The 23,097-nt window shown below is 34.8% G+C and overlaps 1 protein-coding gene across 1 annotated transcript in view; it reads left to right on the top strand.

The window, feature by feature from the left end:
* Positions 1 to 23,097, top strand: part of ASCC3 (activating signal cointegrator 1 complex subunit 3) — a gene marked incomplete at its 5' end in the record, with an annotated part of 204,773 nt that overhangs the window by 146,512 nt on the left and 35,164 nt on the right. The window contains 2 exons of the mRNA XM_015818005.1: positions 8,486 to 8,597; positions 8,778 to 8,912. Of these exons, the coding sequence (XP_015673491.1) occupies positions 8,486 to 8,597; positions 8,778 to 8,912 (247 nt within the window). The remainder of the gene's footprint in view (positions 1 to 8,485; positions 8,598 to 8,777; positions 8,913 to 23,097) is intronic.

Here is a 23,097-nt window from a genome sequence, read left to right as displayed (position 1 = left end):
AGAGCTAAGTACTCAGCCATATCAGCCACAATGTTGGGGAAGCAACTATCTGAAAAACCAGAACAACTGTATTATTGGTACAGACAGTTTGATCTGTAGAAAAAATGTATTTCAAGATAGTCAGTGCTATGAGGAGAGAATAGTAGTGATAATCTACTATTACAGCAATCTATAATCCCAGATTCACCCTTTTTTAAAACTAGGAGCTGTCAAATTCCTGAAATACCCAACCTTTCCCACATATATAATTGACAATTTGTATCTATTTAAAAAAAATATGAATGCATTCATTGGCCACTAAATATTTCCTACCCCCTTATAATAAATATGAGATTTGGCACTCCAAAAATAATTTAATACAGTATGAACTTGAGAGCATTCTCTGATACTTTTTACTTTTCTGACTTTTAACCAATAATTAAAACCATGTTTGTTTGCAGAACAAAATATTAAACACTAGTACCAAATACTAAAAAAAATCATTACAATACAGTATTTGCTAGGAAAAGAAAGTAATCTTGACTCAATGTCAAAGCACATAACATTTTATATATATAAAAAAATGAACTGCTATCAGTTTATGCTGTCTTGATTTCAATAAAATATAAGCATAAATTGGTCCTCTGGAATGAGATTCTTTCATTAAATATTCAGTTCCACTTTAGTACTTTTTAATTTTCCATATAGGACTTAATTCTCAGAACAAAGGCAAGGATAGTGTGTATTTTGTTATAGAATTGCCAGTCTGTTGTTTAGAATCCCTAGGGCTGTGCACACTTTTCAAGTGATTCAGAAGAAGCAACACAGCACCTCTTTGATGTTTATGAAAGAAACTTGACTTTTTCAGCCTTCTGTACAAGCCTAAAAAAAAAAGGATGCCACTAGTTTAAGGAATCTATTTGATAGAATTAATATGATATTTAAAGCAGAAAGCTTGCACGGGAACCTGGAAAGGGTTGGGCAACTCTAATGAAGAGAGTTGCTACTTTTGTGTGATGTTCAAACATTTCCCCCCCAAATCATTATCAAACTATGCACAAGCTTATCATTCTTGAGAATTGTCTGAAGGTGCAATTTATAACCCACAGGAAATGAGCATAATGGCTTCTATTCTCTCTGAATTGGCAGCATCATTCTAATGAGCAGAAGCCAATTATGTGTTTTGTTAAATAGAAACAGTGCCCCAAACCTTTGGAACAGATCTTGAGGGTGTACATCAAATCTCAAGAGAAAGAAAAACAATGCCTGTTGAGCAGATGGATGTCTACCTATTGAATTTAAAATATGTCACACAACTTACTATCTAGAAAGACTTCATATTTATATGGGGGGGGGGGAATTGGTGTTCAGTCTTTCTGGCAATCAGTTCCTAGATGGTATTCGTCCATTGCTTCACTTTTTTTCTATCTTGATTTAGAATTTCCAAAGATCTATTCCATCCTCTTATCCATTTAATATAGTATTAAGCCAGCTGGGCGGGTTTCAGCTCCCTGAATTCCTCAGCCAGTATGGCCATTAAGTAGTGAGTATTTGTGTCTGTGTGTGTTTGTGTGTGCGCACATGCATATTTACATACACACTCATATGCATATACAGTACATATATACTGGTCTGCTTATGTTGCACAAGCTTCTATGTCTGTTTTATCAAAAATTATTTTGTTTAATTCTTAGTCAAAATAGAACTGCTGGCTTCAATAGAAAGCCTTCCCAATTTTAATTGTAATTAACATTTTATAGGACCAGAATATAAAGTCTAGATATGAATCTTTCTTAGCAGTTGCACAGAGCCCATCAGGGATGTAAAAATATATATAAATAGCGATTTTATCAGGCAGAGCGGTCCATAAGTCAGTTTAGGCATGCTTCAGAGTAATAATTCTCACACTAATGCTTTGCTGTCCAGCTTTTCCTGGCATACTAACCAGCTAGTTAGTTTCATTCTCTGCTATCTTATGATGCTATATTAAGGACCTATATGAATTTGACATAAATGATAAAATGCTTGTTACAGTGAATATTCCATGCATACCCTGCTATGTTCATATGTAGTCATCCGGTGTGCAAGCCGATTTTCATATAGTTTTAAATGTCACCAGTTGCTAAAATCTAAGATGCAAATTGGGCAAGTAGTAACAAATGAGCTAAAACACTAGAAAGTGTGTTTGTGACAGAGTGAATAGATAGAATTCAAGGACTTCATCCATTGGCACCATCCTAATTATGAAAGGAATGAGCTAGTAGAGACACAGACTCCGTAATGTGTTTTAAGTATTCTCTCTCCCATCCCTTCTTTAACAGTTGAGTTCTAGATAAATAGCTGTCCTCTAGAATTAAACAATCGTATGTGCTAGTAAATGGAATGTTAGGCATTCATCTTCATTGTTCTCAGTCATAAGGATCTGGCAGAGTAACACCATGGCAAATGCCATTAATTTTAATGGGACTCAATTCCTTTATAAATGTACTTTTGATCACAGTATTGTCAACACTTCCTTTTTCCCTTTTTGCTAATGCTTCTTAATATTTGTTTTAAAAATGAAATTTATGTCAAGTTATAGGAAAAACAAAGACACTATATGCAGAGCACTTTTTGTAATGTGTGCCATTATCTGAACATGCCATAACTTACTCACCCCCCTTTCTTCCCTGAAGTATTTTTTGGCTGGAGCATAATACCCTCTGCGTTTATGGAGTCACACACTAGTGTAGGAGAAGAAACCAGAGTAGAAATCATCATGTATAATTATCTTTGGATGTAAAGAAAAGAGTCTTGTTTGGCAATGAAAACTCCTCTCCAATTTCTTTGATTTAGGAAAGATGTAAAAAAGATGATAAGGCAGCAAATTCATTTGCAAACATTAATAGTGACAATTTAATACTAAACTTAATGTCAGAAAGATGTATTAATATTTCTGTTTTTGTCCTTTCTATTTATTATGTCTGGGATTCAGCTAGAGGAAATATGCTAAAAACAGAAAAGCTCTCCTTTTAAAAAGGTAACCAAGCCAAAGTCCAGTAGAAGTCCAATAGAAAATGGGAAAATATTTTTTTTCATATTCCTTTTCCACTTCTGCCTAACATCTCTTATGGCTATTTGGATGGTCTCCCAACACTTCAGAGCCTCTTTGAGTGCAGCATAAGGAGCTGTACAGTTGTGCAGCATAATTTGTTGTTTAAGTATCGTTCTGTAGTTATATGAGATATTCTATGAAAGCAAAAGTATAATAGGAAAGTAATTTTGACTATAATCTCTGGCCAATATTCTACAGGTCGACAAATAATTAAAATAACTAAACAATTTCTGCTTCAAATAAAATAAGACAACAGTTTTATATATAAACTTATATCTAAATCATTGAGGCCTTCAAAGCATGTCTGGTTTTGCAGACAGCCTAACAAATTGTATTGGTCAGATAAAAGTAACTCTACAGTTTGGTTCCATTTTGATTACCAGTAAAAAAAAAATGATAATAATGGCCATTCGATGTATTAATGGCAGAAATCTCTTTTCTCTTGTAAATGAAATAGCTCTCCAGGGAGTGCCAATTTCCTACCCATTGAGGCGTGTTGAACCACAACTCGTGGATTAGATACAGAAAAGACATTGATTGGGTCATCTCCCCAGTGTTTCATCTATCAGGGCTATGCTTAGAATAGCATATTTTGTCCAAGCATCCTATCTCTGGCCTGAGGTTAAACCAATTTTTATCAATAGTCTCACCTAAACTGAATGATATTGAAAATGTTTTAAGTGAATAAAATGGGACACCGTGTGTTAAGATAGCTGTTTACGTTGCTTATATGAGATTTCTAAGCTTCAAGAAAATTATAATAATAATGAACTAGGTTCTTGTGGGATTTTTTTCTCCACAACATTCTTTGAATGGAAGCAGATTTTTTTTTTAAAAAATATTCTGGAATCTGCTTTCATTATCTGTGTCATTGCTTCTACCATATAATCCGAACATTAAAAAGCATGGTGTTTTGTAACAAATGACTTACTGGCCTGACAGTTTTAGCAGAGCCATTTCAAGGCTGATGAAAAATTTCCCAGGGAGATTGTGGATCAGGTTTACATAAACTAAACAGGAAGCTATTGCCACCATCATCCACATTAAACCCAAAATGGTCTTTGTAACTTCATCTACATTTTATGTCTCTGCACGTCTCTGTTTCTCAGCTGATGAAATTCCAGCCTTGTTTATATAAGAAAAAATAGTTCTTTTTGTGTGTGTGAGTATGTGTGAAAGGGTTATTTTGGATAGTGCTGTTTTAGTGGTTTGTTTTTGTTGTCATCTGTTATTTCAGGGCCAGTCAGAAAAAAAGGGTAGCTGTTTTAGTGTTTTGATTATTTAAACCTTACACACTTAGTAAATTTTTATGGTACCTTGGAGTTTGTTATTGCATTGTTCCCCAATGGGCAACTAATGGAAGTTACCCTGTCTAGTCCATGTGCTAGATGCTGTTAGTATAAAACTGCCTTTGACTTTCACACCTCTCAGGGGACGAGTAATTGTTGTGTTCAAACAGCCTGTAATTGTGATCCCGCTGGCTTTCTCAGTACGCTTCTGGCTATTAGAATCATTAAACAACTCAGCACCTGTTAACAGCATTGTAAATATTCAACCTTGCTTGTGTGCAGGTTGAGCAGAATATAGGAGAAAGCTTACAGAGCCCAGCCTCATAAATTAAAGCTCCTGACAAGTCAATTATTGTGAAACTGGTTTTCACTGAGAAATAAATGAAATGGGGTGCTGACAAAAAAGGAGGGCTGTCTGTTTGCAGCAGAGGGGAAATAATGACTAGATGATTCAATGCAGGGACCATGAAACTGCATTGTTTTTATTCTTTATCTTCAATTAAATAGTTAGATAATACAGTTACCCAGAAAAGGGGGAGGGTGATATATAGTGTAGCTTTATGCAGCTTTGAACATATGAACATTTAAAGTGCACAAAAGTGATAATAGTAGGGTGGATAATCTTTCTAGCTGGATTCCTGTTTGACAGGATAGAAGTTTGTTTGTTTGTTTGTTTTTTAAAAAAAAACCTGTGTTAAGTTGGAAATCTAGTGCATGTTTATGCAAAAGTAAGTCCTACTGAATGAAAATGGTATAACTCATTTATAGGTTTGTTTAGAGTCGTGGTCAAAGAATTAAATCTAACATTATGCAAGGAAGCCTCTAGTTGCAGGGATATGCTTTTACTCTTCACCCTCACACGTGCCCAAATCTATTCTAAAGAGTCCCTCTAAATTGGCAGACCTGGGGTATTTGAGGAAGAAAAATTCAACTTATTTGCCTATGTTATGGTGTTTGAATAAAACCTAGGAAAAGTTTGATTCAGTTGGATTTCCTACTGGCACTTTAGTTTTTTCTCTTCAAGTTGGGAAACTAGAAGATTTATTCAAGGATTTCTATGTACTCATCAGTCTGTTTTATTCTATTTAAAAGAATGTTATTCTATTACATGGTTCATTATTTGTTTTGTAGCCTTGCGGTTTTCAGAGGAGGAGGGTGTGATATATTGCTCCACAATAACGTTCATAATTTATTTAATTGTCTATGTACTGAATTAGTCAAATGCAATTGAATATTATGATATAAAATTATCTTCCATTGCAATTAACACCTCTCCCTGACACTGTTGAAATTAAGTGAAGTATTAGCAGAAATTAATCTCAAAATTACATGGGCGTATATATAAGGAGAACGTTATTTTTTTATAGAGGATCAAATCATAATATGTTCAAATATTACTACTTAATTTATAGAGTACAAAGTATTCAGTGTATAGTGTTTCAGTCTTGGTAGCAAATTTATTTCAGAATCAGTTGCCTTGAATTTAATGGATTTAATTTCTGAAAAATCATAAATAGAATTGTATTGCAAACATAGATTTGTTTAAAAGCATGTATTTTGTACAAATATTATAATGAATGTAGATAATACTTGTACTAATGTACGATAAATGTACAGTATTGACAGTTATGAACACCATTAAGTTTTAAGCAACATCCTTGTGATTCATGATTAAAAACACAGTTCATAATCTGTCTCCTTATATGTAAATAGATTGTTTCACTGAAAAAACTAAAAATGTTCTTACAGTTATCTCGAACAAAAGTAAAAAAAATCCATCCCTTTCCTTGGCCATAGTCTCAGTGTCCCAAAGGAAATGATCTAACTATGCTAAATGCTAGAATTGTTCAACTGCAGTTTTTTTAGTAGAGGTTATTTTCAAGATGCAAGACTATTTTATCATCGTACATCAAGAATTTTATCAAGACTTTTTTTGGGGGGGAGATAAAATATATAACAGTAAAATAAAATGGCAGAAGTTGTAAGCTGCTATGGAAAGTGAATGACAACAAATTCACAGAAGTGGGGAAACATGGTGGAAATATGAAATGCATCAGCCTTAGTAGTTTAGTGCACAATAATATATAGAGATATTTATATGAAAGTATTAAGGTAGTGTGTGAAATCTGGGAGCCAAGCATTTATAAAAGATCTTTCGTTTGTACAATTTGTTTCCAAACTACATATTGATATATCAAATGCATGCTGTAACCTTTCATAAAATAACTGTTATACACGTCCCCTCAAATAGCAAATTTACCTTATAGCAAATTGTGCAGTAAATACATTCTTTGATAGCTAAAGGAAGCCACTTGGAGCTAAAAGAAACTACTTACATTTGGCAGCAAGCATAAACTGATATATTTGAACAGTGTTTATTCTCAAAACATTTTGCTAAGTTTTATCCAAATGGTGCTCTTGTAACAGGGAGCACAAACAATACAAATTCAGAATCAAAATAATTGGGAATACATAATCTACAGTATTTGACACATGCATTTTAGTAAAACACACACATCTAAAGTAATAAAGACATTTATGGAAAAATCATTATGAACGTACAGCAAGACATAAAGACAGGAAAGTACAGAAGTATCCACTATTGAGGAGTGGATTGTGAAGATGGCAGAACTTGCAAAGATGGCAAAACTGACCTGCTTAATAAGGAACAAAAGAATAAGTGCTTTTATAAAAGACTAGAAATCTTTTATGGATTTTTGTTAGAATTGGATAAAAGTTAACTGAAGATTTCTGGGTTTGCTGATTAAAAGAGGTTGAATATGGGAAGACGGGAACTATAATGTAGTTCTAAAGGGGAAGAAATGATAAAAGTTTGTTTGCAACTGTAAATAAGATCCAAGGCTGCTGCTAACTTTTACTTTTTTCTCTTTCTCTTTTAATGTATTTCTAGCACTTTTACCTTTTTTCTTTCATATATTTGATCTCCTTTATCTTTTAATTATGTAAAACTCTCAATAAAATTATAAAAGATTATTATGACTGGTACTGATCATTCTGTGTTTTCCCAATTGTTGAAAATCCACATAGAATGATAACCAGAAAGCATCCATATATCTCTGTCAGTTGTAATATAGCTTTACGGTGAAATGATCATATTGTAAAATGTATTTATTTGATTCATTCATTTATTTTTTATCCTGGCTTTATTATTTTTATAAACAACTAAAGGCAGCAAATATAATTAATAACTCTTTCCTCCTCCTATTTTCACAACAACAACCTGAGAAATGCTTTGGGTTGAGAGTGACTGATTCAAAATCCCCCCGACTGATTTTCATGCCTAAGGTGGAACACTGATTAATTGATTTTTATCCCATCCTTATTTTTGTTCAACTCAAGGCAGTGTACAGTACATACATAGTACAGGTAGTCCTCGACTTAACAACAATTCATTTAGTGACCATTCAAAGTTACAACAGAACTGAAAAAGTGACTTATGACCATTTCTCATACTTATGACCATTGCAGCATCCCCATGATCATGTGATGAAAATTCAGATGCTTGGCCACTGACTCATATTTATGATACTTGTATTGTCCCGGGGTCATGTGATCACCTTTTGTAACCTTCTGATAAGCAAAGTCAATGGGGAAGCCAGATTCAAAACTGTGTTACTAACTTAACAATTGCAGTGATTCACTTAACAACTGTGGCAAGGAAGGTCATAAAATGAGGTAAAACTCACTTAAGAAATGTCTTAATTAGTAACAGAATTTCTGGCTCAATTCGTAGATCGAGGACTACCTGTATCCCTGCCTCCTATTTTCCTCACAACAACTCTATGAAGTGGGTTGAAGTGAGAAAAAAAATGACTGACTCAAAGTCACCCAGTTGGCTCTCATACCTAGAACTCTCAGTCTCTCAGTTTCAATCCAGCAAATTAAGGGAAAATAGAACTTCTTGTTCTTTTATCTCAATTATATTCCCTCGAGTATTCTAAATTACAGGCAGGGAAATGTAATATTTAAAGTGCCCGCTGATTTACACCTAAAATGAATGACATTCCACACTGCATGTACATGCTGGGCAGTGTTACATTATATTGTTATTTGCATATCAACAATATTTATTTTTAAATCTGTCCTATTTTCATTTATGCAGTTACTATAACTTAGAGGATGTGAGCCATGATAACATGAACAAGTTTCTTTCCAACCTTGTTGAGAAATCCCTTCTTGATCTGGAATACTCCTACTGCATTAAAATTGGAGAGGTAAGGTTAATTTATACTTCATCCAACAGTTTGAGAAAAGAATTGTATCATATATATGTGCGTATATACTGTATATATATATATGCACCTCTGATATAACGTCTAAAATGTGTTTAACTCCTCTCATGTACACTCTGCATTACTTCTATATCCAATGTGTATTTTTTTAATGTCTGATAGGATGACCGTGGTATTGAACCTCTGACGTATGGCCGCATTGCTTCTTATTACTATTTGAAACATCCAACCATCAGAATGTTCAAGGAGCGTTTAAAACCTGAGTGTGGTGTGAAAGAACTGCTCTCTATTCTGACAGTAAGTTATTTCGTTTTATTAATTAGGATGAAGCCAAGGAAAGTATTCTCCCTTACTGTCATGGTAAAACGGACAAAATAAGATATTTGCTATAATCTTTCTGAGATCTTAAATTATCAGAAGTAACATAGCAAAAGCTATGAAGGCAGGACATTGGGAATTCATCCATTAGTTTATAACTAGATTTCAGCAACAGATAAAATTTCCATCTGCATCATACAAAATATATGAATATATTTGGGAGCATTGTAGTACCTGGTTGCACAGTTGTTAAAATACAATTTTGCAGACAAACTTTGCCCACAGCCTGGAGTTCGATCCTGACTGGCTCAAGATTGACTCAGCCTTCCATCCTTCCGAGCTCGTTAAAATGAGGACCCAGATTGTTGAGGGCAATATGCTGACATTGTATATCACCCAGAGAATGCAGTAAACCGCAATGGGGTGGTATATAAGCCTGAGCTATTGCTATTGCTACCTCTCTTTTTCTATCATTAAACAAAGAATTGTTTGAATAATGTTTGGGATCGTCAGACTGAATAATATAAAAATTAAACCTATTAACTACATTTAATATTTATGTTTATTAACTTTCAGACAAGAGTAATTGAACTATTTTTGTAGGAATCTTTTTGTATACAGTTTTCCAGCAAAATTGTATACATACTGAAAGCAGCTCTTGTTTTTTTAAATACTAATTTCAATTTTATTTTTTTTTAAAGAAAGATGTCATACTGCTGGATATAATTAAAAATTGTGCTGGAAGATTGGAGTGCTTTCATGGTTTTAATTTTAAACTTTGTCTATGCCAGCTTAATGTGTTGTCTGGCAGCCACAGGCAGCTGTTAGGAGCAATGGAGTACATTTTTATTCAGTAGTGTAATTTTTATTATAAAAAAGAGAGAGGCAAATATATTGGCCAGCATCCATGGAGCTACTTTGGGCACACCCAGAGGAATTATTAGTTCTTTTTTTTTTTTGAACAGTAAAACTCCCTTTTCCCGTTGCTAATTGTTTTTGAAAGTTACCTCAATTTCCAACCAAGTGGGTTTTATTTTTAAATCAGAAATCCAGAATGTCCTTGGTCATATAGAACTAGATATAAGGTGATTGGAGCCAGACCATTGATAAAATAATGGATCATTACCCTATTCCTAACTTTTATCTCCCTTTTTCCTCATTGTGACATGAATTTATCTTAAGTACATCTCTTAGGGTCAGCTCTTCAAGGCAGAACAAACTAGGAAACCAAAGTCATGCATGCTAATGCTACTTTTATTATAGGGTTACAGTAACGGAATCTTGCAACTCTAAATGTGCTTTCCCCCCCCCCCTTCCCTTTATTTTCCTGAGAACTAGGGAGATTCCTACTCGGATTGCAGTTCTATCCCAAACTCAGATTTCTTTTAGCTGCCCTTTTTTCTTCATAGTGGCTCTTCTTTCAGTTCCCTTAAGGATATTCCTTCTTCCCATTACACTTGTTGTCATTGCGAACCAACAAAGAATCAGTTACTTGCCCTCTCTCTATTTTGTCCTTTATGTGTCACATAGATTTACAGAGAATTGGAGCTCTTAAGAATGAGCCAAAGTAAGGGCTGGTTATGTGATCCATCCAAATTGTGTGCAGTAGTGTTTAGATCAAGTCAGTCAATCAATGCCTAAAAATGTTATAGGCATTAGCTAAATTTAACACTTGAAACACATTGGTTAAAAAAATAAGAAAACGAATTAGAGAATAGAAGTGTTCAGGTCAACATCTAAATATATTTACCCATGTTATACAGCTGTAGTATTATTATTATCCTTCTCATCTTCTCTACTACCCCCTCTTATTGGTACATGATTATTATTATTACTCAGTTGCTTTGCATGTACATTGAGAGCTTATGCACTGGAGACAAATTCCTTGTGTATCTAATCACACTTGGCCAAATAAACCTGTTCTGTTCTGTTCTGTTCTACCTCTACCTCTAATCCAGACCTTCAGTCCTATCTGAAGAAGGATAGGATTTGCAAATCTTCCCATTTGGGAACAGCTTAAGAAGGCTAATTTCACAGTCTCCTCCCCCTACAGCCTTACCCCCACCCATTTTTCTCAATTGCTGCCTGGGATTACCTCCAAAAGGGTTTTAGGAGAAGCAATATTGTAACTGATAAATATGGCTTTCCTCTTGGCATGAGAGTCCTACTGGTGGAAATCAAGCTCCAGATAACATAGGTCCCTCCTTCTGTAAATAAATGAGTAAAACAGTATAATTATTTCAATCAAAAGTTAGGTTGCCTTAATAACAATAAATAGAATAGGATAGAATGACTGTAGCTGCATCCTTCATTTAAAAAGATTACATTTCTGAAAATACTAGTTAGACACTTTAGTTAAGCTTTTGCTTACAAATAATTGATCCAATTTTTCAGTAAGGGTTTTGGCTGCCATCCTAAATTATTTGTCCCATGCCTCATGCAGTGGTTTCTACTTAATACAGATTTATTTGATGAAAGTTATATCTTTGGTTTGCTTTGTTGCCAACATCAGATCTTCTCTTAAAATGTAGTTTGCTTCTTTCATTTGTCATCCCAGAATAAATTAAATTAAATTTCAAATATAATTGGAATATGAGGATTTTGATAAATGTAAATCGAAGTGTAAATAATATTACTGTTATCACATTTTCTTTATTAACATTCAGCCTAAGAGTTTTAGTTTCTTTTATTTCTTTTACTAAGAGACAGAGAGTTTTTCTGCAATTGTTTGCTTTGTAGAAGATATTGGGTATTTTAACAGAATTGCCACTAAGTATCCTCCCATAGATTCCCAGAACCCACACACATATGCAAACTATGCATTAATGAGCTTCATAATTAAAGGAGTCACTTCACACCTCTATTGTTAATCAGTGGCATTGCATCTGTCCTGTTCCATTGATGCCTTTCTCACTTACTTATTGAAGCATTTAACAGTTTTGGCAATAGGGAATTACATGGCATGGGGTAAGTAGTCTAATTAGATGCAAGTGAAAGTCCTTGGGGAGAGAGATATTTAAAAAGTAATTTGAAGAATCTCTTAATGATGCTGGCAGTGAAAACTGTAGTCCAGGGGTGTCAAAATGCCAGCCCGCGAGCCAGACATGTCATGAAGAAACCGCATCCACTCCATTGCCAGCAATGGGGGGAAAGCGCCGATACATCCCACGACATCGCGTGACGTCGTGAGTTTGACATGTCTGCTGTAGTCTACAGTGAAAAAAGGCACGTCAACATTGCAAAACATGGTTGCAATAATAGCCGTGTTCACAATTCACTCATAAGGTTTGGAGGGTAGAGAGATGTTTGTCTGTTTTAATTTATTTTGAATAAAAATGTAAATAGTTTTTTGTTATTTTGAGATACATTGATTGTCTTTTTAATTTAATAACATTTCAAAGCTTATCTTATAGATAATAAATGTTTTACCAACAGTAAAACAAAACTCACAGAAAGCAGATTGTATTCCACAATGGAGTGGTCATTCAGGCAAGAAGATTTATACCTTTAGAAGGAATCCAGCTTTATTCCTGGCTCCTTTATTTTATTTGCAGAAAGTTCTGGAAGTAAAAGAATGCTAATATGTTCTAAGGATCAAAAAGGACTCGACGATGAATCTTAGATGGCAGAAATTGATTTCTGATTCCATTGTAAAAAATCACCAAACAGAGCAATTTGAGCACTCTCCCCACAATACACACTTTCTAAATCTGGAGGTTACAAACCTAAAGTATGATCAGTGGGTATTTTGTATTTGTTTTATCCTAACAATATCATCCCTTCCCAACAACTTTGTGGATCCAAAGAAAATTGACAAAATGCTAGATTTCCAGACCCAGGAATCTTCTTCTCGAAGGAACTCATCAGCAATCTGCATAAAGATGTCAGAGCTTAGATTCTAGATGGATATAAGGATCATTTTTATCATTGTAAAATAATTCTTGCTAACATTGTAGGCCCAACTTCCCCAGCTTGTTAAGTCCGGATGATGGGAATATAATACAACACATCTGGTTAAAAAAGGTTACCATAGAGTTATAGCTGATTTCTTTGTCTTCCTAGGTATAAATAAAACCATTATTTCAGAAGATGACAGGTTTTTGAGATGCATGAACTAGTACTAGCCAAAAGGAGGAAAAGACTATTTGAATGCTTAATTAAAACATAACTTCTCTGATCTTGCTCCAAAACCAGCCAATAAAATGGGCAGAATGAAAAATAGATCTTGCTTAAGATTACTTTTCTACAGCTTCAAGAGTTGGATTGCTAAAGTTTTTTGTCTGAAAGGAAGGTGTTTTAAGGTATTTCAAGTATCCAAAGTTTATGGGCCCTCCTGTAGCTCTTGGTTCCGTACTATGAGATCCTTCATCGCACATATTCTTACTTTCTATTCTATCCATGTGTGTGGTGTGTTTGTTTCTCTCTTTAACAGCTTTACCACAAGAGGGAGCTCACAGGGCCCTTCCTGCGTTTCCACAGAAGCTACTGTATGTGGATAAGACTTCATTTCCCTTTTTCTTTGCCATTCATTTCCTAAAGGCTTGTAACCCACAAGGCAGCGTTTGAAATCCAGTTGCACTAATAAAATATTGAGGGTGTTATCCTTAATTTGAATATCTTACCTTACGAACCAAACTCTGCTTAGTTCCCTCGAGCCATAACCTACAGTACTATTAAAAGAAATGTCATGATTTTACTCTTTTCTTTCAACTTTATAGGTAACCAGGGGTTTTAACAATTTTATCACATAATTGAGCAGTGACATTTAAAAATATGGTTTCAGATGAAGGCTTTTTTGGCTACGAAAAATATGGAAGGCCACTCTTATAGATTATAACCATACTAAGCAGAAAAGCAGATTAAGGTACAGGATCGTATTTATTGTCAAGAGAACAGACTTTTCTCAAGGACAAATAAATGAAAATGAACAACTTCATTAACAGTACTGATCATCATTTTATACAACTTTGTTGCAGAAGGTCAGTAAAGATACATTTTAAAATACCTCAATAGATTGGGGCAAATAAATGAAGCAAGCTACACTATAAATGTAATAATGTAAACTTACATACATATTTTTCAATTAAAAATACATCACTAAAATGAGGTTTCTAAATGATAATTACTTTGAATTAAATGCTAACATAGTAGGTGAGTAAAAGATTTTATTACTAAACCGCAATTATATAAAACACTGCTTTAATAATGCATTAAATTATTATTAAAATGTTTGATAATATTAGTAATTGATCTATCACTTTCTCATAGTTAAGTGCCAATAGTTAACTGTCATGCAGTCAGTATAATATTCTACATCCGGTAACTCTTAACTCATTTCATATTTAGCTGCTCCTTATAGCATGAAGCTAGACAAAATTTTGCTACATGCTGTATTATTTTAGGTACAATCTGGAATTATTGAGATCTTTTTGATATACCCTTCTTATATGGACAGAGTCTTCTATTCTGGGGAATATTTTTATAACTACTTTCAAGAGTTTATCAAGGGACAGTATATTTAAGTGGGGTAGGGAATATCGTATTTGTATTTATTTCAGGCAAAGATATACTGAGACTTTACAATCTTCCTTTCCATCTCTGTACCTCCTACATATCTTCCCTATTATTTGGGGAGGTCTCTCAGCTATTCATTGTGGATTTGGAGGGGGTTCAAAGGAAAATAATTGGAAAACTGAAAGGGGATACTTGTTTTCGTTGGAAGACTGATACAGTTGGGCACAAGTCTTGAGCAGCAGAGAAGAATCCAAATTTGGAAAGTCTTCTCTTTCTAACTCATTTTGGTTTTCCAATCAGGTCTGGAGGGTTTAGGAATAATAGGAAAAGGCCATTTTGAGTGTACATCCAAAGAGAATATAAGTTGATATTTTCATTAGATGATTTCATCTATCTTTTTACCTCCTTCACTAGAATTCAGAAAAAGGTGGTTCCTGAAAAAGTTGGTCTTTCAAGCAGCATTTTAAATTCTCTTGATTTGAAAAAGCAAGTTGAGGATTTAATTAGGCAACAGTTTAAAGGGAAATGACAATTTTATTTCCCTGTATTGAGATTGGATATGAACCTGACATCCTGTGGTGAAATGTAGTCTCGAGTCACAGGAGAGAGGGGTTCTTTGCCCTCTGGGAATACATGTACCCCATGCACAACTTCAGAATACATTCCATCACACATGTAGTGATACAAACCAAACAGCATTGTTCATCTCAGCTTACTTAGTGAATATGAAATGTTCCACATAATAGAATTTATTTGATCAACAATTGCATTTCTGTTGAAGAATGTTCCCCTTTATTTGGGGCTATGCTACAATAGCAATACAATGAAATTAATTTTCATTAAGGGCTTGCAAGTGTATTAGTAAACTTTTAAACTGACTTTGCAACCTATATAACTGATGCCTGCTCATTGCTTTCTTAAGAAAAGTATTTTATGATACAACTAGTGGCAGCTTTGACAGTAGGGTGAAAAAATGATTTTTATACCATATCTTAATGAGAATTGATTGAATAGGAAATCAGTAAAATAAATATGCAGACTCTTTTTTAATTTTCTCCGCAGTCAGGTAAGAAAGAAGGAAATATATTTTATAAGGCTTTTAAATATTTTAGTGCTGAGTTTTGTTTTTGTTTTTTTTAAAAAAAAAAAAACCTTTGGAGCAATAAGGGACATAAATGGATGCCCATCTGCAGCTTTTTAAAATAGCCACCTCCTTTCCTGGTGTCATGGGGCAGCTACATAATCCTGGGAGAGAGATGGTTGCTTTAAGAGTTGCAGAGAGGATCCGCATCCATGCCCCCATTCACTTCAACAGACCTTTTTGACACTGAATCTGAAGGACTCAACAAACCTAATACAAGACTCCTGCCAATATCAGAGTTGTCATGGAAATATAATCCCAGTAGTCTGCTGCCTTGCATAGGGACAGAACCTATTTGTAGGCTTTAACCGTAATGGAATTTACAGGATAAAATATCAGATGTAGCTTAGACAAAATAAGTTACTGCTCATTACATTACTTAAAATAGGAAAAAATGACATCACGGTATCCATATTACAAGTTGTAAATTTCTGAAAAGTACTTTCAACTATTATAAAGACAGATTTTCTATGTAAAACCTTAGATTTGATATTATCTCAGTAATATCTCACAGTTTACTTGCATTCCTCTTACCAGGGAACCTGCCTTACGCCAGTAAATAATAATAATAATAATAATAATAATAATAATAATAATAATAATAATAATAATAATAATAATAATAATAATAATAATAATAATAATAATAATAATAATAATAATGTAGTAGTAGTAGAAGTAGAAGTAGTAGTAGTAGTAGTAAAGTTGGAAGGGACCTTGAAGGTCATCTAGTCCAACCCCCTGCTCAGGCAGGAAACCCTATACCATTTCGGACAAATGGCTGTCCAGTCTCTTCTTAAAAACTTCCAGTGTTGGAGCATTTACCGCTTCTGGAGGCAGGTTGTTCCAGCACGCTTCTCTTTATTTTCTTCCCTTTTCCAACAGTCTCCAAGAACATCAGTCCCTATGCATTAGAAATTACCAGGTTGGTAAAAGCTGTTGGTCTTTGTGTACTTAATATTGGGGCATTCCAGAGCTATGGATTCTGCTCAAATCTTCCTTTTGCAACTTAACTGATTTGCGGCAGAGCTGCTAGCAAGAAATTACAAATTAACACTGGCGTACGAATACATTTGTTTTGATTTTCCGTAATACATGTAAGTAGGTGAAATTATTTTATGAGCTGCAGTTATTTTTTCTAGGACCTAGTGGCATTCTGCATTTTTTTTTCAGCCGATACATTCCATGGTTTGCGCGATCTAAGTTCTGAGGGTCCCCCCAGACATAAGTAATTCCTTCATATTCCCCCACCGCCGAAGTTCTAAAGCAAACTTTAAATTAAAACCACCTGTTGTTCTCAGCCATCCCAACAAAGCACAGTCAGTAGGTAAATCACAATGACAGTGCTCACCACTCATTGCTGACTTAGTATGCCATATTGTATTTTTATGCCGTGCAATGATGGGGGGAAATGGGGAGAAAAGAACCAAACACACACACACACACATACACACACAAAGTTTTTATCACTCCTAGTGATCCAGGTCTAGAAAAAGTAGTTATGTATCTCTCTTCTTCTTTTTGGCAGCTATTATTACATGAGAAAAATGATTACAAGAAATATAGCATAACTATTATTTTTTGGAATTTATTTTATTAATTCTATGCCATGTTTCATAGGGGGAAAAATAGTTCACATAGAAAATGAAAAGATGGATGCAGTTTAAATGTTGATTCATTTAAGGAAGTCAGATTAAAAGAGGGGTGTAATAGCATCCTGCAGTCCAGCAAAACTAAAAAAATAATAATTAAAAAAACAAAACTGAAATGGTGTCAATATAAGTTGTATAATATGCATTTTTTTCTGATCTTGCTATTGTACAGCTGGAATAAGTTAATATGGTACCTGGACAATGGTTGTGCTAAGTTTAACATACAATTCTGTCCGAATCCTAAAACTCACATCTAAAGGCAACTTGGTTAAAAAAAAACATATAAAACTGAGCACACCCTCAAATATACATGCAATTTATTAAAATCAAATGCTTTTCTCAGCCCAGAAAATAACATCCACCATTTCGTCATGAGGACAGTCTTTGCAGAGCAGGCTGAATACTATACTAATTAGATCCCTTGGAGCACTTCACAGCTAGCATTTAAATCTGACATTTAGCCATAAAAACAGGTGTTATACTTACCACATAGTGTTCTGGAATCCTATAAGCATAGCCTATAAATTAATATGCTGGATATTAGGATTATCCTAGCAACTACAGTGAGGAGAGATGGAAAGCAGTAAACCATAAAGAGCCAGTTAGTTCAGAAAGGTTATTAATTGGAACTAAAGGTAATGTGATCGTTTATTTATAAATGTTATAGTTGCTTATCTCACCTAGTTACTTTAGGCAGCTCAAAATTAAAATATAAAAACACTACAATACATTAAAAAACACAATAATATAATATAACAAAGGCCCCTAGAAACAATCGCACAATTATAATCCCATACATGTATTTAATTAACAACCAGCCAACACCTCTTGTCTTGTAAGACTTTCTGGAATCCAAACAGGGTTAGGGCTGTCAGGATCTCAAGGGGGACGCTGTCTCATAGGGCAGGTGCCACAACAAAGAAGGCATCCTTCGTAGGACCTGCTAGATGACATTGTTTCACTGCAGAGGCCTGGATCATACTTATCCTGCTGTATTGGTGGGACCCACAGAGATCATTGGGGAGAGGTCCAAAAATAACCTGGTTCTGTGCCATATAGGGATTTATAGGGTTAAATTAAAACTTCTTTTTTCCCTATCCTGATTCTCAGTGACTCTAGGTACTAGGAAAAACCTTAATAGCATCACATAGATGGACAAGGAGGGAAATGTATAGCTAGATGTCATCAACATACTGGTAGTATTTAGCTCTGGATCAGCAAATGATCACACCTAAAATTAAGGATATTTGGAAAAGACACCCTGCAAAGCAAGGGTCTGTATTTTATTTTATTTTTTCTACCAGAAAGATTGTGTGCCGGCATTCCTTTCTGCCATCTGAATAATAGTAGCCATTTGTTTTTCTTTGATCTCCTTATTAACTTCATGGTTGTCTTTCCACACCCTCTTGAACATGCAATGTGTTATGTAGCATTATATGTGACTTATCACTTTATATCTTTGTCTGCTTTTTTGAGAAGAAAATGCACATCTCAAATCATATTCTGCCATGAAAACTCCACCCATTTGTCCTTTCCTCTTGTATCTATTCAACTGTAGTACCAAGACTTCTGTCCTAATATAGTCTTTAAATGTCCAGATCAATTCAAGGTTCTGGTTGTTACCTATAAAGTCCTAGATAGCATAGGGTCTGGTTACTTGAGGGACAGCATGTCTTCCATAGTACCTGCCCAGCAAACTGAATCACATCACAGTTGGCATGCTCTGGATTCTTTCGATTCAACAATGCCCTCTCTTGGGACTTCTGGAGCAAGCATATCTTCTCTCTAGCAACGCCTGCCCTCTGGAATAAGGTTCCCTCCAAGATCCAGACAGCCCCCACCTGCTGTTTTCTGAAAGGTCTTTGAAGGCCTTCACCCAAAGTTTTAGCAAGAGTAAGTGAAGCTCCCCCCCCCTTTTGGATTATGTGGGTTGGTTTATTTTGTTCCCATTGGGGTTTTTTGTTACTCTTTCCATCTTCATTCTTTGTATATGGTACTTTATTTTTTGTTTTAATATTTATCTGAAGCTGTCTAATTAATCACTGGAGCTGGGCAGCATATAATTTTAAATAATAACACATCTTTAAATAGCGGTTCTGATTTGGGTTGAGCAGACTATGTAGACTATAAGAAGGAGGGGATACAATCCAAGATTTATTACAAGAAATAGAAGTGCAAATATTGAAATATGACTGAAGAAAATGGATGAAACTAAAGTCTTGATCCCTTAGAGAAAAATGCAGTTGCTTATGTAAAAAAAATGTGTGAGTTACCTCTGCCAATGTTTTTTTTTTCTTTTTGAGAATTTATCTCCCCAATTAATGTATGCCAGCACTGTCACCTAGGACAGTCAAATGAAAAATTGCGTCTTTTGGAAATGAGCTACAGGACTTAATTTCTCCTGCATTACACTCTGTTTCTAATATTTGATCTGATGTTCAGAATGTAAACAATGGATAAGCTATCCAGCCCATAAGGTAGAAGGAAAATGTTTGTAGTTTATGTCGTGCAGAGATATAAAATAGATAAAATGCTATTTAAAATAGCGTGCTGCTGTAGAAAATAGGGAATGTTTCTTAATTCTTTAGGAATTTTTGTTGTGATTTAGTTAGCTAGGGTTTTAAAAGACACTACTGTTGAATGCTATGTAAGCTGTAAGAATGCATGCTCACCTTCTCTCACAGAGAGCAGATGGATGCTTGACTGGCTGCTAATCCACAGCTGGAATGGTTTCAGCATTTTCCATGTTGCTGAGTTAGAGTGGTTTTCTAGTGGACTGAGAGGGCAGCAAGAGAGGGATATCATTATTCATCCGTATCCCAGTGGGATTGCTGCCAGGAGAGATTAATTTTTTTCTCTTATGCTTGTAAAACAAGCTCAGGTGGAGTCTGTAATCCTCAGGGCACGGGTGGCAGATCAAGGAAGATGCTACAAAGCTAGTTAATTTTCAGATTCTAGGGGAAACAGAAGCTCTGTTAGATGTATAAATACATGATTGCAAATTTAAGTAGCTCAAATCCAAATGGGATCTTCCCAGACATCTGGTATGAAATCTCTCTTTTTCTTTGTTTTTAATAGAACTTCTTGCTAGTTCGAATTGCAGCAAAAGAAGCTCTCTTCAGTTACCTTCCTCTTGGCAGATCTATTAAATATATCTTACAAGTAGTAAATAGGAATGTAAGATGAGTCAAAGTATAGAGAGCACAGGTTTATTGAATGTGCACACTGCATCCTTTATTACAAAATAGCCAAGTTAAATTTTCCATTTTTCACTCTGTTTGTTCCCTCTCCCCCAGTCACCAAGATATGAAATAGCATTCGTTTAAAGTCCAGTGCTCAGCAATTTGAGCAGATTTCTACATAAAGTTAAACATTTAAGGATTTCTATTTGGTGGGGGAGGTTCTTTAAAGATAGAGCCATCAACCAATATTTAGCCTACTGCCAATGTCCCTGCCATTATGGTCACCAAAGAATAGACTGGTTTTAAATTACTGAGATTTTGTAAAATATGTTTTTATCATATGAGTTTACATAGTGGCTTCAAACAACAGCAAGAGCCCAAAGGAAGAGTCGCCAGCTGGATTAGTTATGGAGATGATATCCAAGTTTCAAATTTCAATACCTATCTACCATATCCCCTGTGGATCCAGCTCCTTTTATCCCAGGAGACTTAGAAGATGAGAATTGGCTCAGTGACACTGGAAGGCTAGTGTCACTTAAGGGATTCATAGCCAGAATCCCTTAGGCTCTCCACTATTTAGATAGGAGGGGGGTACTCTTATCCAAGGGGATTAAAGCATCTTAGTTAAACCTGGACTCTGTGCAAACACATTGTTCACTTACCTCTACACAATATCTTGCAATCCTAGCTGATACAACTCACTGTTCAAACCATTAGATATCTCTTGTATAACATGGATCCCCATTTGTGATCCATATGGATATTCCTCTAAAGCAACTGACATACATACATACATACATACATACATACATACATACATACATACATACATACATAAACACATACATATATACATCAAGAAAAACATAATGGACCTCCGCTCATAAAACAGGGCTTCCCTATCCTTTTACAAGGCATTTTGGAAAATCTCCCATTATAGCAATAACACTTAGACTTATACACCGCTTCACGGTGCTTTACAGCCCTCTCTAAGCGGTTTACAGAGTCAGCATGTTGTCCCCAACAATCTGGGTCCTCGTTTTACTGATCTCAGAAGAATGGAAGGCTGAGTTGGCCTTGAGCCGGTGAGAATCAAACTGCTGAACTGCTGGCAGTCGGCAGTCAGCAAAATTAGCCTGAAATTTTGGGATGGGGAAATGGACAGGGACAAATTGCTCCACTCTTAGCAACTTTCCCCATTCAATTTATTCCATTTAGAAACCTCCCCATTCCTCTAGCTATTGGGGATCCAAAGAAGCTCACTTGTAGTTTAAAAGATAGTCATGCTGACTGGAAGGTCATTAAACCGAAGAAGCTTGATTTGCAATCAGTAATAATTAGTTATTTATTTCTGGGCAACTGTTCAACAAATATTCTGCTATTTTCATATTGTTATCAACTTGTATAAATCATACCAAACAGTTTATACTAAGAGATAGAAAGTTAAACTTTTTATGAACTACTGATTACAGTATTTTAAATGTTTCTTAACTTTCTGTCAATATATAATAATAGTGAATATAATCCTTTGCAATCAGCTATGATGTCTGACAAGAATTAGTCTAAAGCATCTCTGAGATGCCAGAATATCCCTATCTTTGATTTTATATTTTCCCCCATGCTGAGCATTTTTTGGAAGGTTCTAAGTCCTTGTCTTCAGGATAAATTATGCAGAAATGTACTGCTATTGTTATGGAGAATCAATATAACAGATGTGGAAAATTGTAGGAATTACTTTGTGAGCAAGAGATACCTTTCATGGATGATTATCCAAACACCATCCCATACAACAGTGATTAATGGGACAATGGAACTTGCATGGATTTTGATTCTCTTGAAAGCCTTTACATACATGTAAGAAATTAATATGGTAAAACTGGAAACCAAACAACCTTTAATTTTGGGGTTGTTAACTAACATAGGAATTATTAATACTTGGTCTGTTTTGTCTAGTATCAATGAATATGCATGCTCTCACTATGCACATTATTAAAAATTCTGTCTGCAGATATTTTTATGGAAGAGAGGCATCCATAAATATATATATATATTAAATTACTTAAGTGAGGCTAATGTTTTAACATATAAAGGGGAACCATGTCCTATGAATTCCTTTCAGTAATGTCTAAAATAGTTCCTGACTTGAAAAAGAATTGATTTTTATCATTAAGCTGCTAAGCTATTGAAAGCCACAAACCGCAAGCAAAATTGTGCTGACAGATACAAGCATTCCATGCTGTGTGCTGTTTTTTTTGTTGGAAAGGAAAAAACAGTTACTTGGGGCTAATAACAGTATTAGATCTGTGAGCTTATGAAAGAAGAGCAAGTTTTGAAAACTAGACCTGTTTGAGGAACTGCCCTGTATGATGGGGTAGTGAAAGAAGAAATATATGTTAGAGAACAAATTAAGAAAATGATTAGATTGTATATGCTGTTGACTTATTAGGTGAGAAATATTTCATATACAGTTTGACTAGATAATTTTTATTGAAAATAAGAGTGAAGCTAAATGAAACAGTTGATTTCCCATTATCATTCTAAACACTGAGAACATTTCATACAGGTATTGAACAGCATGAGAGATACTATATATCAGTGGCCTAAAGATTAATCAGTAAGTACCATACTATTTTCTGAAAACCATCTGATGTGAAGAACTAGAATATTGTCACAAG

The sequence above is a fragment of the Protobothrops mucrosquamatus genome, unplaced genomic scaffold, assembly GCF_001527695.2.
Source record: "Protobothrops mucrosquamatus isolate PMUCROS unplaced genomic scaffold, P.Mucros_1.0 scaffold663, whole genome shotgun sequence".
Lineage (NCBI taxonomy): Eukaryota > Metazoa > Chordata > Lepidosauria > Squamata > Viperidae > Protobothrops > Protobothrops mucrosquamatus.
This window is presented reverse-complemented; position numbering and strand designations above follow the sequence as displayed.